The following is a 16,717-nucleotide window of genomic DNA, read 5'->3' on the forward strand; positions in this document are numbered from 1 at the left end:
AAAGTGGGTTTTTTCCCCCTTCACTTGAAATACACCAGATTTAGTGAAGAAGTGCTACATTTTAAAAGCTCGTTAAGAGTAATCTGCTAATCATTCTGTGCCAATGCATAAGGCTGCCTACTATGCTAATAGAATATTTAATTGATGTTTATTTGCTGACTAGTTATTTATGTTAACATCATTCCTGCATAATTAATACTCAGCTGAAGTCAAGGCTAAGACCACATACAAATACATTTTACTAAGAGAGCCATTTACAGTGTTTAAAGAAAGAAATCCTGGAATCTGTTAACATTAAGGGAATCTAAAATCAGCTTTAATAGGATAAGCCAACAAGGATTTGGCAGGGAAGATAAAAGAATGTGTAATTCTTTAGCACCATCCCCAATACTGGGTGCTGTGATTTGCTAAAGTAGGTGTCTGAATTTCATTTTACAATTCAATGGCCCAGTTAGCAGCTGGTGTAAACTGGCATAGATCTCTGCTGATTTATACCAGCAAAGGATCTGGCCCCAGATCCTCAGCAAGTAATTTCAGCTTTGCACAAAAGTTAAAATTTTACAAAACTGGGACCAAATCCTGCTCTCAATCTTCAAAGCCACCTCAGTTAAATTATTCCATTCCAGCGTAACCAGGAGCAGAATTCCATTCTAAGCAGCTGATCTCTATGGAACATTATCAACATCAACTTGCAAACATAGCTGAAGTTTAATTTCCTTTGGGGATGTCTTACAGGCTAGTAAGGAAGCTTTTGGTTTTAAACATCCAGGATTACACATTCTGAGAGATGAGCTGGAAGGATGGTGGTGGCTCAGAACCACCACAATCTATGATGGAAATGATTAATTTCAGAAGGTCACTTGGTTCCTCCTAGTGTGTGGAACAGAGGAGTGCTAAAGCTTGCTAATCTCACTGACATGGCTGGGCTTCCCCAAACCCATTGCCTCCCTGTTGACTATGCATCTGCCTCTCCATGATGGCTAACCAGAATGTGGTGGTGCTAAGGAGAAATGACACTATGCAACATATGCCTCTCTCAATCATCAAGATACAATATAAAGTAATGCTGCCCACTGAGGCATTATCTCTTCTCATATACTTATGTGGGGCCTCAATTAGCACTCCTTGCACACACAGACCACCCACTGAAGCCAATGGAGTATTGTTGGATTACCAGTTTGGCTATTAATGTGAACCCTGTTTGATGATGGGCCTAATTCTGACCTCAGACATGAAGACACAAGCAACACCAGCGGGAGCATCCTAGTTCTGAATTCGTTATGATGAGGTTACCATGAGGCTAATGGGCCAGACTGTGTCACCAGTTGACACCAATGAAGTCAATGGATGTAACTGAAGCCAAAATATGGGGCCCTGCATTTTTACAAAATACAGAAATATCTGCGTGTCAGTCTCTCTGAAGGCCCTGATGATCATCTCTCTGGCCATAAATAACTTCTTAGAATGGACCAAATTCTCCCCTGACTTGTACCTCCAATAATCTCAAAGGGTAAAATGGGGTCCTAGGAATATATTCTCAGAGATAAATCTTGAAGGTCTTATTCAGTCAAGGAGTTCTCATCAAAATCAAAGTAATTTTTTTTCCTGAGTAAGGATGAAGTAAAGCTTTCTGTTTGTGCCTTAGCATCTTAAATAAGACCTTAGCACCAATCCACTAGTAGGTAAGAGGTAGGATGTGTGAATGTACTTCAACTGAACTAGCAATATCGTTTTGAATTACAAGGCAATCTATTTTGCTGCTGCATGAGTCCAATCCTATTCTGCATGAATAAAGTGCTCGGGATCATGCCGTAAGTGAATCATGCCTTCACCATGGAGGGAAAGTCACAAATTAATCTAATGCAAGTAAAGTGGAAAAAGACCCACAAATAATCACTATTTTAATTATAACCCTAGTGGCATGTTTGCGTGAGAGGCCCAATCCTGCAGGATGCTGAGCATCCACAATGTCCACTGATGTATTTGGGGTTTAGTGGGGCTCAGCACCACCCAGGATCAGGCCTTTGAGTTTTAACTCTACCCACACAAGTGAATCTTGCTAGAAAAGGCTGCTTGCTGAACCTAATCAGAAGTTCAGGCTTATGAGTTAACAGGAGCACATTGGTCCTACTAGAATTCTATGGTGGGGAGGAATTGTTCCTCAAGTTTTACATCCCTGTATCAACATATCCCAATATCAGAAAACAGGTTTGGTTCTCTTCTTCGTTGACTCCTATATACGTCCCCTGATTTTACTGGTGCTACTTCCAATTTACACTGTCGTAACCGAGAACAGAATCAAGCTCATCGCATGGATTTTACAATAGGGAAGGAGAATCCGGCCCTCCTTGAATTACTGTCTGTCAATAATGTTAAGGCAAAACTACCCGAGCAATTACAAGTGTACACAATAATCTTGTCCTCCAGTGTCTTCAGTGCATCCCAGAATGCATTAAGATAATGCCAGAGGAGACACTGCTCTGTTGGCTCAGCTGTAAAACTGCAATCTGTACAAAAACCAGATGTCAATCAAAGGACGTTGCTGCTCTCTGCGCATTTCACGATGCATAATTTAACCACTACACTTGTCAAGTTCCGTGCATGGCTCTTCTACCTGACGGTAAATGTGTTCAGGAACCCAACTGTCATCAAGAGAGGGAAACAGCACACGGAGACAAACGGCTAGGAGAGGGAGGAGGCCTATTTTCTTTCACAATTAAAGACAGTATTAGTAACAAACGTTCAGCAAGCCACAAATTATTTTTTAACTCTTCAGAAAATAGGATATAGACTCATAGACTTTAAGGTCAGAAGGGACCATTATGATCATCTAGTCTGACCTTCTGCACAATGCAGGCCACAGAATCTCACCCACCCACTCCTGCATCAAACCTGTGTCTTAGCCATTGAAGTCCTCAAACCATAGCAGTGGTCCCCAACCTTTTTCGTCTGGCAGGCACCAGACGAAGGACCGTTGCGGCGGTCGAGCATCAAAGTAATTACTGCTGATTCTAACACCAGTTCAGCTGACCTGATGAGCATTGTGAAGAAGACAGAGCTCCAGTGGTTGGCCCCACTTTTAACACAGTTTTCATTAAACCTGCATTAATTAAATGGTGGTACATATAATTGCCAGAAGCTACCAGAGCCTTGTCTACACTAGGGCTTCCTCCAGCAAAGAAGGAAATGATATGCTTGCAGCTATTACATTGTCACGCATAAAATTCACCTAGGGAGACCATTCGAAAACCCATGTCAGTTCTGCGGCAGAAAGGAAGGTGGTCCATGAGGAGCAGCTGAGTTCTGCACCAGTTCCATATACCCCAAACTTCCCCTTCACTTTGGCCTATGTCTACACTGCAATGTAAGCCCGGGCTCTGACTCAGGCTTGAGCCCAACCCCCCTTCAGTCTATACACAAATCTCTCAGACTCAGACCCAGTGACTAACCAGATTAATGGTCAAGGAGCTGTGATCATCCAGATCCACAAACCCACTCCTAATGAGTAAGCCTGGGTTGTGGCCCCATTCCAATCTGGAGACAAGAACAGCAACTGCAGAACGGCCCCACAGTATGCCCTGACCATGACTTAAGCATGAGGGTCTGTGCCACCCACTTACGGTCTAAACCCACTAAAGTCAAAATCCCATTGTTTTCAATGGGCATTCAATTGTTCCCCATGCAAATTGTATTTGCTCAGGCTTTATGCAAAGGAGTAAACCCACAAGAGGTGAAATTTACCTGCATTAGGCAGCATTGGTTTATGCCAACGGTTAAATGGCAATAAAAAAAAAAAACAACAATCTGTCCCAAGATGGGACTTTAGAGCAGATCAGCAATGTAGCTATAGACCATAAGGATGTCTTCACACTTTCTTCCGCAAGTTCATGAATAAACATCAGTTCATTCAAATGAGTTTTATATTAATTCATTTAAATAATTTTCATTTTGATTTGAATGGTAAACAGAGCTATTCTGCCAGGATAGTTGAGTTTGCAATTCAAATTACACACCAATTTGTAATGAGAAAAATATAATTAATGGCAAGAGTTGAAGTAACTAATTTTACTCCTTTGATTTTCTATCATAAGGAGGGGGGAAGGCGGGGGACAGGGAGAGACACAGGTTATGTCTACACTGCAGCTGGAAGGATGCACCCCTCCCAGCCCTGGCAGACAGAAACGCCTGCTCGAACTCGTGCAGCAAAAAGAGCATTGTAGATGTGGCAGTACAGGCAAGCTAGCAGCCTGCCAGAGCTCCTGGGTCCATACGTGGGTGGCTAGACCGGGTCACCACATGTGCTGCAATGTCCACATTGCTCCAGCTAGCGTGCGAAAAACAGCAGAGTCAGCACACCTCCGGCTGCCACGCATTCTGTTCCAGTGCATCACATCATAATGTCACTGCAGGATATAACATGACTTGACATTATGCTCACGGGCACTATGATGCAAAGTTAACATCTCCCAATACATAATAATGTAACAGTCAGTAAATTAAACGACTTCCTTATATTGGGATCATAAACAATAATTATTTGGCAGCTGCCCCTTGGAAGCACTGTATGTGCCGAAGAGTAAATCAAGCCCTATTGATTTGCTAAGCTGAACAAACCCGTTCTCTCCCCTCTAATGAAATTCATAATCTCCTTTTTCATTTTGTGCTGCTGTAATGTGGTATTACTTTTACATGTAAGACTAGCACTGATCAGTTCTTTCTGGTAAGCAGAACACAATACAGTCCCAGTGCAGCCGTTCTGCCAGTTTAACAAGTGTGTCTTTGAAGATTTGCTTATTAAACAAAGCCCATCGACTACTGAATGAAATCAAATCTTAATGGCTGGCCCCCGGCCATGCTGCTTGCGCTTCTCTTTGCAGTGACGGCCCGATCCTGCATTTCATAAGCAGCAGGAATTCCAACTCAGATCAAGGAGTGCATGACAAGGCCCTTAAAATACTGGCTGCTCTCATTAAAAACGGAGATTAAATTATTTTTTTGAAGGCATGATAGTGAAATCGGGTGTGATGCTAAGAACACAAAACATTTTGGGGAACGTGGTATAAAACAGCAATTTCTCTTGTACCAAATACAGGGGCTTATCTTGCAGCCCTTACCCAGCCAAAGCTCCCACTGACTTCAATAGGAGTTTGACAACGTATGGACAGATGCACTCACTGATCCAACAAAGCGGTGAAGCAGAAGCATGACTTTAAGCCCAGGAATACATGCGTGAAGTTATGCACACACTACCGGCCAGATCTTCAAAAGTGCTCTGCACCCAACGGCTCCCGGTGTTCTCGATGGGAGGCAGCAGGGGCTGCGTATTTTTTAAAATCCTGCCCACTTCATTAAGGTGCCTAAATGGAAACTGAGCACCTCTGAAAACCTGGCTTTTTATGTTCCTTTCGGGATCAGGGCTAGAGGAAAAAATGAGTAATGACCCCAGGACTTAATCCAATAGGCAACGGGTAAATATCAAAAGCACCTACATGATTGTGGAACCTGAGCCCAAGTGACTTAGGCACCTAGGAACCTAAAGTTCATTAACTTTTAAGTCTGCTGAGTGCCTAAGTCTAACAGTTACGTGCCCCATAGATCTTCAGCTGCTGCCTCACCTTGCAGGCACCTAAATTCCCAAGACGCCTACATTTCCACCAATAAAGTCCTTATGGTCCCGATGTTTCTGCCAGTGGGCATGTACAAAACTGCCCACGTCCTGCGGCTGTTGAGCTGCTCAGCCTCCTAGCTCACTCCTCAGCCCTGGCAAGATTCACAAACTGGGCCTTCTCCACCCATCTCACCTGATCTGATCGTGTGCCCTGAGCATGCCTAACCGGCACAAGACAACTGGGAAGGCACAGAGCTGGTGTGAATGTGACCATATCCAACAGCCCAGTGGTGAGGAGAATCACTTGGGAGACCCAGGTTTGTGTCCCCACTCTGCCTGATTTGAAGCAGAGACTTGGCCCCAGGTCTCGCACCTCCCAACTGAGTGCCCTGACCACCCGCTTACTGGGTATTCTGGGACGGTCTCCCCATCTGTTCTGTTGATGCTGTTCCACTTTTGTATAATTAACAGTCATGTGGCCAGAGTGAGTGTGTGTACATATAACTCTACAGCCCAGTAGCTGAAGCACTCAGCTCTGAGACCTGTATTCAAATCCCAGCCTCTAAGCAAGCAGAGCAGGGATTTGAACCCAGATCTCCTATGTAAGGGCTACTGGCTGGCTGTCTCTCAGTTTTCATGAGAAAGGGATGACCTCGCTTAGCCACATAACTCCAGAAGATGGCTCACAGCCATGAATCCAAAGCAGAGGCAGGTGCCTTCCTTGGGCCTAACTGGGCACCTAAGTACCTTTGAGGCTATGGGCCCTAAGGCCACCCCTCTCCTTAGCATTATCTACTGGCTAGCTTAGGCAGCTCCCTGCTCAGCCTCCTGGCTTCTCAGATCCTGTTCTTATGCCCCTAACTCTCCCCTATGCATTGTACAGGGAGCCTGGGGGGCGTAGCTCAGAGCTGGAAATTTCACTGGGCACCAGGGCACCTGAGAGGTAGATGTTGCACCACTTAGCATTGCAAAATGGTGAAGTCCCTTTGTGAGCCTAACCCTAAGTTACCGATGCCCAGATCCGCTGAAGTATTTCAGCTCCTAAATTCCAAGGAAATGAGACTTAGGCACTTTGGAAAGTTGTTATCCATCATCTGTGCATTAAAGTTTGTTCATTCAGTGAAAAAAATATATATATACACAGTTCCCACTGCACTTTTTCAAGCGCGCAGCCTGAATTCAGCACCTACCCTGACCTATACCCTACACAACCCCAATGGTTTCCTGGCACTGCACTGCACAGGGCACATGACATCCTGACAGTACAAATGCCGAACACTGAACTGTACATCAGCGCAGAATTTGGCCACCCAAGCTAAACAGCGCACATGGAAGAAGCCAGGACCAGAAAAAGATTCCAACCTTTCCCTGAAGAGCAAATGCCTCCAGTTATAAAAGAATCATTATTTTCTATTATAGCAGTCGATAAATCCTCTTACCCCTTGACCCTGGCATTTCATGATTTAGTTTACGGCACTGTATATTTTCTTACAGCATTGATTATAAGCCACATAATAAAAGGAGTTTTAAAAAAAAAAAGAAGCCACATAAAAAATTAGGAGACCAATAAAAATCTAACCCCTCTCAAATCAGCCTGATTTATTACGGCTTGGCTAACAAACCTTTCAATCACATTTGCATTCAGGTATCGAGCTCTATTTCTGTTTTTTATAAATCCATCCTTTTTTATTCAAGGGACACAGTCAGGTCAAATCGGGTTCAAAGACGTCTACAAACCAGATCTGTTTTCTGCCTACACCAGGAAATGGGCCAAATTCATCCTTAGCTCAAGTGAGCACAGCTTCAATTGAAGAGACACCACGGGTCAGGCTGATGCAGTATCTCTGCCCTAATCATGTACAACATGCAAATGAAATGTCAACCTTCTGAATAGCCATTATAAATAGGAAGTAAACCTCGCCCCTCCCCGCAAAAACCCCTCATATCTCAGAAGCAGGTTTTTAAACTTTCCTTCATTTGATTCCCGAATAACGCGAGTTTGGGACTAAATCTTCATCCCACAAAGACTGAATGAACTGGAACGGTGCAGCGAACATAAATGGAAGAGCGGTGAGATCAGCATCCTCTGCCCAACTAGAGCAGATAAGTACCTATTCCATAGAAGCAACTACAGCCTACAAGCTACAGCAGCCCACTATACGCCCTCTATGCAAGAGCATAGCCAACCTATGTCATGGAGCCACTGGCCCTGCTTGCTTCTTTCCCTACCGCACCGTTGCCCAGGACCACCAGGATACATTGTTCCTCTGCCGGCATCACCCATCAGAATCTTGCGCATCTCCACAGCTGAGGAGCCATAGTTGCCTCTTAGTGAACAAGGCCCAAATTCGGCAGTCCTTACTCAGGCAATGCTCCCATTGTCTTTAAAGGGCTGAGTAAGGACTGCAGGATTTGGCCCTGAATGGTTTCTGATCCTTCCCAAGCAAAGCCCATCAGGATTCTAGCATAGGGACAAAGGGGCTGGAAAGGTTTTTTGGAGGATTGTAGCATAGGGCCAAATTCTGACCTCAGTTACACTCAGCCTACATGAGGGTGGACTGGAGTAAGTGAGATCAGAATTTGGTCTTTTCTTGCTAGAAGTACAAGCCCATTTCCCCCCCCCCCCCGATGGAAAACATTGGTTTTGCAATATAGGGACAAATTCCCTTCCCAACGCTTTCACCTACAAAACTTTTATATTATTACTACGATTTGTTGCACAATTCCCTTCCTAGGATCTGATCCCACAAGTTCCTGGCAAGCAGGATCGATCAGTGAAGTCTAATGGTCAATTTCTCAGTTGGTGTAAAGTGACTTCAATGGAGCTACATAGGTTTACATCAGCTGAGGACCCCATGCAGGTTGATTGTAGGCTTGGAGTCGAACCACATCTTATACTAAACCATGACCCCACCAGAAAGCTTAGAACTCACCATCTGGAGGCATCAGCACTTTGTTGTTCTGCGTACACCAGCCCACTGGATGAAGGTCGGCTGTCATCACATCGCACCAGAAATCTGCCCTGCGATCATCTCCATAGCCACAGTAACGTAGCAACAGGAGCTGCCCACACGTTGTAATGATCGTAGCCACCCAGTAGGTGTCCGGATTGTTCTTGTTGGCCACTTCTAACTTCATCCCTGGTTGGAAACTGCTCTGAAGGCTGATTTCAACCTTGCAAAATTAGAAATAGGTATTATTTTTCCATATAACAGAAGGAAAATACGGCATGATCTCTAGCTGAGCAATGCTAGCGGGCACTATTCTTAGGCGCATAGTGGCATGGTCTAGCAGACAGGGCACTAAGTAACAGTTCGGGGGACCACAGTTCTATCCCTAGCTCTGCCACTGACTGGTTGAGTGACCTTTGGCAAGTCACTTCGCCTCTGACCCTCATCTATTCAGAACAAAAGCTCTTTGGGGGTAGAAACTGTCTATTACGATGTACCTGTAGATAGTGGCACCTTGATCTCAGTTAGGCCTCTAGGTGAGACTGTCATGTCAGTAATAATTTTAAGCACGGCCACTGGAAATGAGTGAAAATCAGCCCCAGGCAGAGGGCCAGCACAAGCCCTATGTGCCACTACTAAAGACTCGCTTGAGCTGGAGAGAAAGCCAAGGTATGATGCAAAGAACTTGTTACCACACAGCTCCACCAGGTAAATAACAAGCCCCGTTCTGGTTGCGTGTGAGGTGCTTTATAATTGAGGCCTGGTCCTCAGAGGTGCTCCATACCTGTAATTCTACCTCTCAGGTATAGAGCAATTCTGAGGACCAGGCCACAATTATAATAATTTGTATAAAACACCACACATGCAACCATCTCAGAGCCCTTTACAAGCACTCTGGGCCGAATCCTGCCCCCACTGACGTCAGTGATAATGCTTCCATTGACATCACTGGATGCAGGTCCATGCTCTAGCCGATTAAAGCTCTTAATACCCTGGTGAAGACGGCACAGGCAGCATCACCAGCCGCTATTACAGACGGCTAAAGACAAGAAGCTCCCACTGAAGTTTACAGCAAAACTCCCATTGATGTCAACAGAAGCGGGACTGGGTCCCAAGCAACTTGCCTGAGGAAAACTAGAGAATACAATACATATGCTGCAGGACAGTGGTTCTCAACCAGGGTTACGTGTACCCCTGGGGGTACTCAGACGTCTTCCAGAGAGTACATCAACTCATCTAGATATTTGCCTAAAGCACTAGCAAAGTTAGTACAAACGAAAACTTCATACAATGACTTGTTTATACTGCTGTATATATGGTACACTGAAATGCAAGTATGATATTTATATTCCAATTTATTTTTAATTATATGGTATAATGAGAAAATAAGCAATTTTTCAGTAATAGTGTGTTATGACATTTTTATATTTTATGCCTAATTTTTGTAAGCAAGGAGATTTTAAGTGACGTGTAACTTGGGGGCAAGGAAGACAAATCAGGCTCCTGAAAGGGGTACAGTTAGGGTTACGGGGTACGGTTGGCAAAGGCTGAGACCCATTGCTGTAGGACATTCCTAACCAATGGAGTTAAAACTGAGGATATGCATTACGCACTAACTTTCTGTATCAATTACGAGTTCTTTTGCTATCTCCAGTTTTCCCTCCCAAGCTCGGAAGAAAGTTAGTCCCCTGGTTAGGGCATCAGCCTAAAATTTAGAAGACCCTAGTTCAATTCCCTGCACCACTTCAGACTTCCTCCAAATTAGTCTCTTTGTGACTCAGTTCCCTTCTCTAAAATGGGGACAATAACACATCCCTACCTGACAGGGATGTTGTGAGGATACATGTGTTAAAAACTGCTGTTAATAGGTGACATAAGTACCTAATATGGATACAGAAGAGGAATACAAGTCTGCCTAAATCCATGTCTTGTCTTATACTTAGACTGTAGGCCCCTGGGGGCAGGACACCTTTCTGGTCTGTGCTTGTACAGTGCTGAGCACAATGGGGTTCTGGCCCATGACTAGAGCTCTTAGGTGCTACAGTAATACACATACTAAACAACTGCCTGGGGGCTTCAACCAAATGATCCAGGGGTCAACTGTAACCGTGGTTTGCTAGTCTAGAGGAATGCAGCCCCTCTGGAGTTAGGAAGACGCCTCCTTTACCTGCCTCACACATGATTACTGCAGTCTAAGCACTGACAAGTTGCATCAGTTAATTATTTTCATACCACAAGTACATTTGTCCAGCATCTAGGCATTCACGTTCCGTCAACAGGAACTGCACACGTGGCTCGGGGCTGGTCCGTGGCCCTGCTAGCTAGGATCTTAGGGTAGGTCTATACTTACCTGCCGGGTCAACGCGTAGCGTTCGACTTCTCGGAGTTCGAACTATCGCGTCTAATCTACGCGATAGTTCGAACTCCAAACGCGCTCCCGTCGACTCCGGAACTCCACCACCGCGAACGGCAGAGGTGGAGTCGACGGGGGAGCCGCAGACTTCGATCCCGCAGCGTCTGGATGGGTGAGTACTTCGAACTAAGGTAGTTCGACTTCAGCTACGCGAATAGCGTAGCTGAAGTCACGTACCTTAGTTCGACCCCCGCACCCTAGTGTAAACCAGGCCTTCGATAGTGACCAACTCCACAGAATCTGAGCACCTCGTAGAATGATCAAATACACACGTTAAGCTGTAATGATCTCTCTCGCTCCGCCTCTCAGCAATGACCAGACTGTGACATTTTGGGGAGCAGGGGATTTGTGTGTGTGTGTGTGTGTGTGTGTGTGTGTGTGGTATAACTATACAAAGGGTGGGTTGAAGACGTGGATTTTGTCTCTCTCTCTGGAGGCTCCAGGGTCCCCAATCTCTTCTGAGAGCAAAGTTCCAGATTCATAGGGGCACATGCCGCTATACAGGAGTCTCACCCCTGAGGCTGACAGTTCCATTCTCCCAGTGGAACGGAGCCATTGGGGAAGGTCACAATCACAAAGGATGAGGTAGGGCCCCTAGGTAACTGTAGCAGGGTGAACCTCTGCTCCTGGGCGGAAGGGGTTTAAAAGCGGCTTGGCAGGGCTTGAGAGCTGCTGCTCTCAAAGCTGGGCTGATTGGGGAAGTAGCCGCAGCTGGGCCACACCCCAATCAGGCCACAGCGGGCCCCTATAAAAGACTGTGAGCCAGGAGCCCAGTCAGTCTCTCTCTGTTTCTAGAGGGAGATGGGCCTGGCTGCAGGGAACTGAGACAAGGTACCTAGAGTGAAGCAGGGCTGGGGAAAGGCTGAGGAGCTGGGGAAGCTCCAGCCTAGAAAACCCCAGGCTGTGGCCTAGCATAGGGCAAAAGGTACTGGGGGTTGCAGGGGGCAACCTAGGGGTAGGCCAAGGCAGCAGGTCCAAACCCCCTTTGCCTGTGATGAGTGCTGGCTACTGCAGTCTGCCCCAGCGAACGGGGGCTAGATAGAGACTGGGCAGTAGCCACTACTGAGGCGAAGTGGGGATAGTAGGGTGGGGGTTCCCCTGGGAAGGGGAAACCCAATTAAAGGTTAAAGGGCCACCGGGGTCCTGGGAGGGACACGGGGCCAGTAGCAAACAGGTGGATCACCGGCCTGCAGAGGGCGCTCCAGGGCTGGAAAGAGCTAATTCCCCAGAGTCACCAGCAGGAGGCGCCGCAGGGGTGAGTCTGACCCGTTACAGTAACCCAAGCCAATGCCATAGAGCAGGGGTTCTCAACCTGCTACAGAAATTCCATGGTCCTCCTGTGCCATAACAACTGTTTTCCTGCATATCCATTAGATTAAAAGCCAGGGCTGGCGTTAGGGAGTAGCAAGCAGGGCAACTGGCCAAGGCCCAACACCACCGGCAGCCCATGAAGCTGTTACTTGGGCTTCAGCTTTCAGCCCCAGGCAGCAGGGCTCGGGCTTCAGCTTTCTGCCCTGGCCCCAGCGAGTCTAACGCATAACCCTGGCTATGTTGGAATTTGATAGGAGGGACTGCAATCTCCTTGCCTCACATAGGTGGAATTGGGAGCGTTTTGCAACCGTCGCTCTTTGAGTATCCAGAGGAAGAGGCCAGGTGAACACTCATGCTGAGGATTCTCCAAAGAGCATGCCTCTCCCCTCCAACGTCGATTCATCATTTGCAGGGTTCAGCGTCATCCAGGAGCCAGTCTCAGCCAGGCCCCTGTACAGGCAGCTGGGAGATGGTGCTGTTTGCATCTGAGGAGAAGATGTAGTAGGGCTGGCTGCATCTGTATCGAATGGGACAGGGAGAGACAGGAATGCTGTGGGGCTCCACAGGTGAGTGCTGGGGAAATAGAGGAGCAGGTGCCCATCACGGCTCTGAGAGCGGCCTGAGAGGGGCAGCTGAACTCGCCTCTGCGCAAACCCACTAATTCCACCATAACTGTGAGGTGGGATGGCACCATTTTATAGCTGACTATATCAAATGCTATGGAAAGGTCTAGCAATAAGAGCATGAGCATACAACCCTGTCCATAGCCAAGACGAGATCATCCCTCAGGGCCATCTCTGTTCCATGTCCTAACCTGAACCCTGCTTGAGAGGGGGTCCAGGATATTGGCAGTATCTAGGAGTTAAGCTTCCCAGTTAGTTTGCTTAGGAACTGGAGGTTAGACAATAGGTAGCAGCTGGAGAGGTCGGTCGCATCATGCAATGGTTTCTTAAGTACTGGCTGAATTGTGATGTGCTCTGGGACCACAATAGATTTCCCTTCTCAAAGAAAGTGGCAACAAGCTCAGTCCATAGGGATTCCAGGTGCTCTCAACGCTCTTCCACAAACCAAGACGGGCATGGGGCCAGAGCTGCAGACGGTGGCTGTTTTACCACAGTGCTTCCAGAATTCCATTGCGCGAATGAACCAACTTCACATGAGGGAAGGTATCATATCCTCAGGCCTATGACGGTTGTACGGATTCAGGTGCCCCAAGATGCCATTTCTGCTACCAGAGAGTTTCTCTGAGATGTAGGCTGATAGCTTGTCACTGCAAGAGACACCGTTTTCTGGAGCTGAGAGGAGGCATTCCATGGTAACCAGGCTATTTAACATTGACAGGCTTCTCAGAAGAGGCCTGCCTGAAGGAGGGCTTGGAAGGAACAACGTGCATGCAGTTTCTGTGTGGTGGGGTAATATGGAAGAAATTAAAGGGATCAAGGAGGCGGGAGAAGCAAAGGATGCAGGATGCGGCGTGGGAGGGAATGAGAGCTGAATGTAGGCAAGAGGAAAGCAGTACAGGGCCTTGAGAAGGGGTAAGGATGAGAAGCTTGAATCCAAAGTAGAGAGAAGCCAGTGGACCCAAAGAAAGGCATGAGAACAGGTGTTCAACCGGAGAAGGAAGAGGATTTCAGAAGGAGAGGGAAAGGATTCCAGCATTTTGGATTGGGAGGAAGAAATTTGAGGCAGAGAGAAAAGTTTGGTGATGATGTTTCCTCAAGAGCCATTAGCCGTGCCTTTAAATTTTCCAGGATGACCCTCTCCAATCAGAATGAAAAGAGGAAGGGCACAGAACTTTCTCAAGGCCCAAGTGAAGTACGTACGTGTCTGAACGAGGTGTGAGGAGCAGCGCTTGCTCCCGTTTCTTCCAAGTATTCATCCCAGTTGAAGTCGGTCTCCTCGATACTAGAACCTTCATCTGTTTGTGGGGGAAAAAGCAACATAAAATTAGAACATGGTTAATGCAGGCAATAAACTACACAATGGTATCAGCCAAAAGTGGGAAATTGGCAGGCAGTAAAACCTCCACACAAGATTAAAAAAAACCCACTGGTTTAATAGTTATGCATATTTGGATTCCATGGGTTTTACTGCATTTCCAAGATATTATTTGGTATGCTGGTTTTAGCAGTTACGCCTCCAGAGACTCTGCCTTTGTGGGCCAGTTGGGTGAGCGAACAGAAACCACTGTACCCGGCAGTGCAAGAGAGTCCACACTATTTCACAACTCTTTTTATAATGTTCTCATTAAACTTTCACGTCTCCTCCATCAGTCACCGTGAGTGAACATTGTGCAGTACAGTGGATAAACATGCCAAACAAATAATAAAGTCTATGCCCCAATGCATTTCTGAACTAAGGGCCATGAGCCAGATCCTCAGCTGCCGTAAGTTACAGTACTGCCACTGAAGCCAATGCAGGGATAGAGATTTACACCACGTTAGCATCTGCCCCCCTACTGGGTGCACTATTACAAAGAGGTTTGTATCTATGTGCAATGCTGCCTTTTGCTGGATGGAATCAGAATTACTCAACTGCATATCATAGGCCCTATAATGCTAACAACTAGGGGAAATTCCGCTTTTATTTCATTAGTCAGAAGCTGAGCTTTGAAAGCAGGAGCTCTGCTGTGGCTGTGAAGAGCCAGATGATGGAACTCAGGTGCCATCTCCCAGTTTCCCATTACAGCTACTTATAATTTTTTGCCTTTCTACCACATCTTTCATGTGAAGACCTGAAAACACTGTACAATTAACTGATCCTCACAACATCCCATGAGCTATGTAATGCTACCCCCATGTTACAGATGGGGAAACTGAGGCACAGACCATTTTCGTATCTAGCATGAGATCACACAGGAAATCAGCTGCAGAGCTAAGAACAGAATCTAGATCTTCTGACTCTCAGGCCTCTGGATTAACCCTTATATACTCCATCCCACAGCTAAAGATCCATAATTATTCACAGGTTTTGCTACATATCTGTACAGCCCCTAGCAAAATGGGACTAAGGTGTCAAACTGCTGCTGAAATACAAATAATACAAATTACAAACAAATCTTCTTGCACTTACAGAAAATCAGCCAAATCTGATTGCTTTTATTTTACTTTAAAATAATGTTTCCAGGCAATCTTGGAAGAACGGTTTCAACCCAGAGCAAATATTTACAGTCTAATAGTGAGGCACTGCAATAAGCATTTATCAGGCAAACTCTGAGAGACCCTTTTCCTTCCAAAGCATTCATCAGCATGGCCATGATGTAATTAAAGTGCCCCATGACAAACTGAATGAAGAAACCTCCCCAGACAGTTTTATGAAGAAAACGGCAGGGTTAATTTATTGCAATTACTGCTACAGGTCTCCCATTTTCAAGATCCGAAAGTTATATCATGTAAGAGGAATGTCTCATTATTAAAAGGAAAAGGAATAGGTTATATTTGCTGCCGATGTAGCCAGACACACATCTGAGAAAAAAAAAAGATGACAGCAGAGCTGGGTTTTCTAATCTTAACCAGCATGGGAAAGGGGTTCAGAGAAGAAATCACAGCCCTATTTACTGTTAAATACACTAGAACTTCTTTTGAATACTGGGTTATGAAGACTGAGTCCTGGGGCGAGTTTTGTTCAACATCTTCATTAATTATCTGAATGACGGGATGGACTGCACCCTCAGCAAGTTCGCAGATGACACTAAGCTGGGGGGAGAAGTAGATGCGCTGGAGAGTAGGGACAGGGTCCCTAGTGACCTAGATAAACTGGAGGATTGGGCCAAAAGAAATCTGATGAGGTTCAACAAGGACAAGTGCAGAATCCTACACTTAGGACGGAAGAATCTCATGCACTGTTACAGGCTAGGGAACAACTGGCGACGTGGCAGTTCTGCAGAAAAGGACCTGGGGATTAGAGTGGACAAGAAGCTGGATATGAGTCAGCAGTGTGCCCTTGTTGCTAAGGCTAATGGCATATTGGGCTGCATTAGTAGAAGCATTGCCAACAGATTGAGGGATGTGATTATTCCGCTCTATTCAGCACTGGTGAGGCCACATCTGGAGTATTGCATCCTGCTGGGCCTCTCCACTACAGAAGGGATGTGGGCAAATTGGAGAGAGTCCAGCAGAGGGCAACAAAAATGATTAGAGGGCTGGAGCACATGACTTATGAGGAGATGCTGACAGAACTGGATTTATTTAGTCTGCAGAAAAGAAGAGTGAGGGGGCATTTGATAGCACCCTTCAACTACCTGAAGGGGGGTTCCAAAGAGGATGGACCTAGACTGTTCTCAGTGGTGGCAGATGACAGAACAAGGAGCAATGGTCTCTAGTTGCAGTGGGGGAGGTCTAGGTTGGATATTAGGAAACACTATTTCACTAGGAGGGTGGTGAAGCACTGGAATGGGTTCCCTAGGAAGGTGGTGGAATCTCCATCCTTAGAGGT

At 46.1% G+C, this 16,717-nt stretch overlaps 1 protein-coding gene across 3 annotated transcripts in view; it reads right to left on the reverse strand.

The window, feature by feature from the left end:
* SFMBT2 (Scm like with four mbt domains 2) overlaps positions 1-16,717 on the reverse strand; it is a 196,453-nt gene that overhangs the window by 140,207 nt on the left and 39,529 nt on the right. For all 3 annotated transcript variants that reach the window (XM_044991443.1, XM_044991434.1, XM_044991452.1), the window contains exons 3-4: positions 14,107-14,201; positions 8,542-8,782 (exon numbers count right to left, since the gene is read on the reverse strand). In XM_044991443.1, coding sequence (XP_044847378.1) covers positions 8,542-8,782; positions 14,107-14,201 — 336 coding nt within the window. The remainder of the gene's footprint in view (positions 1-8,541; positions 8,783-14,106; positions 14,202-16,717) is intronic.

Source organism: Mauremys mutica, chromosome 1 (genome assembly GCF_020497125.1).
Source record: "Mauremys mutica isolate MM-2020 ecotype Southern chromosome 1, ASM2049712v1, whole genome shotgun sequence".
NCBI lineage: Eukaryota > Metazoa > Chordata > Testudines > Geoemydidae > Mauremys > Mauremys mutica.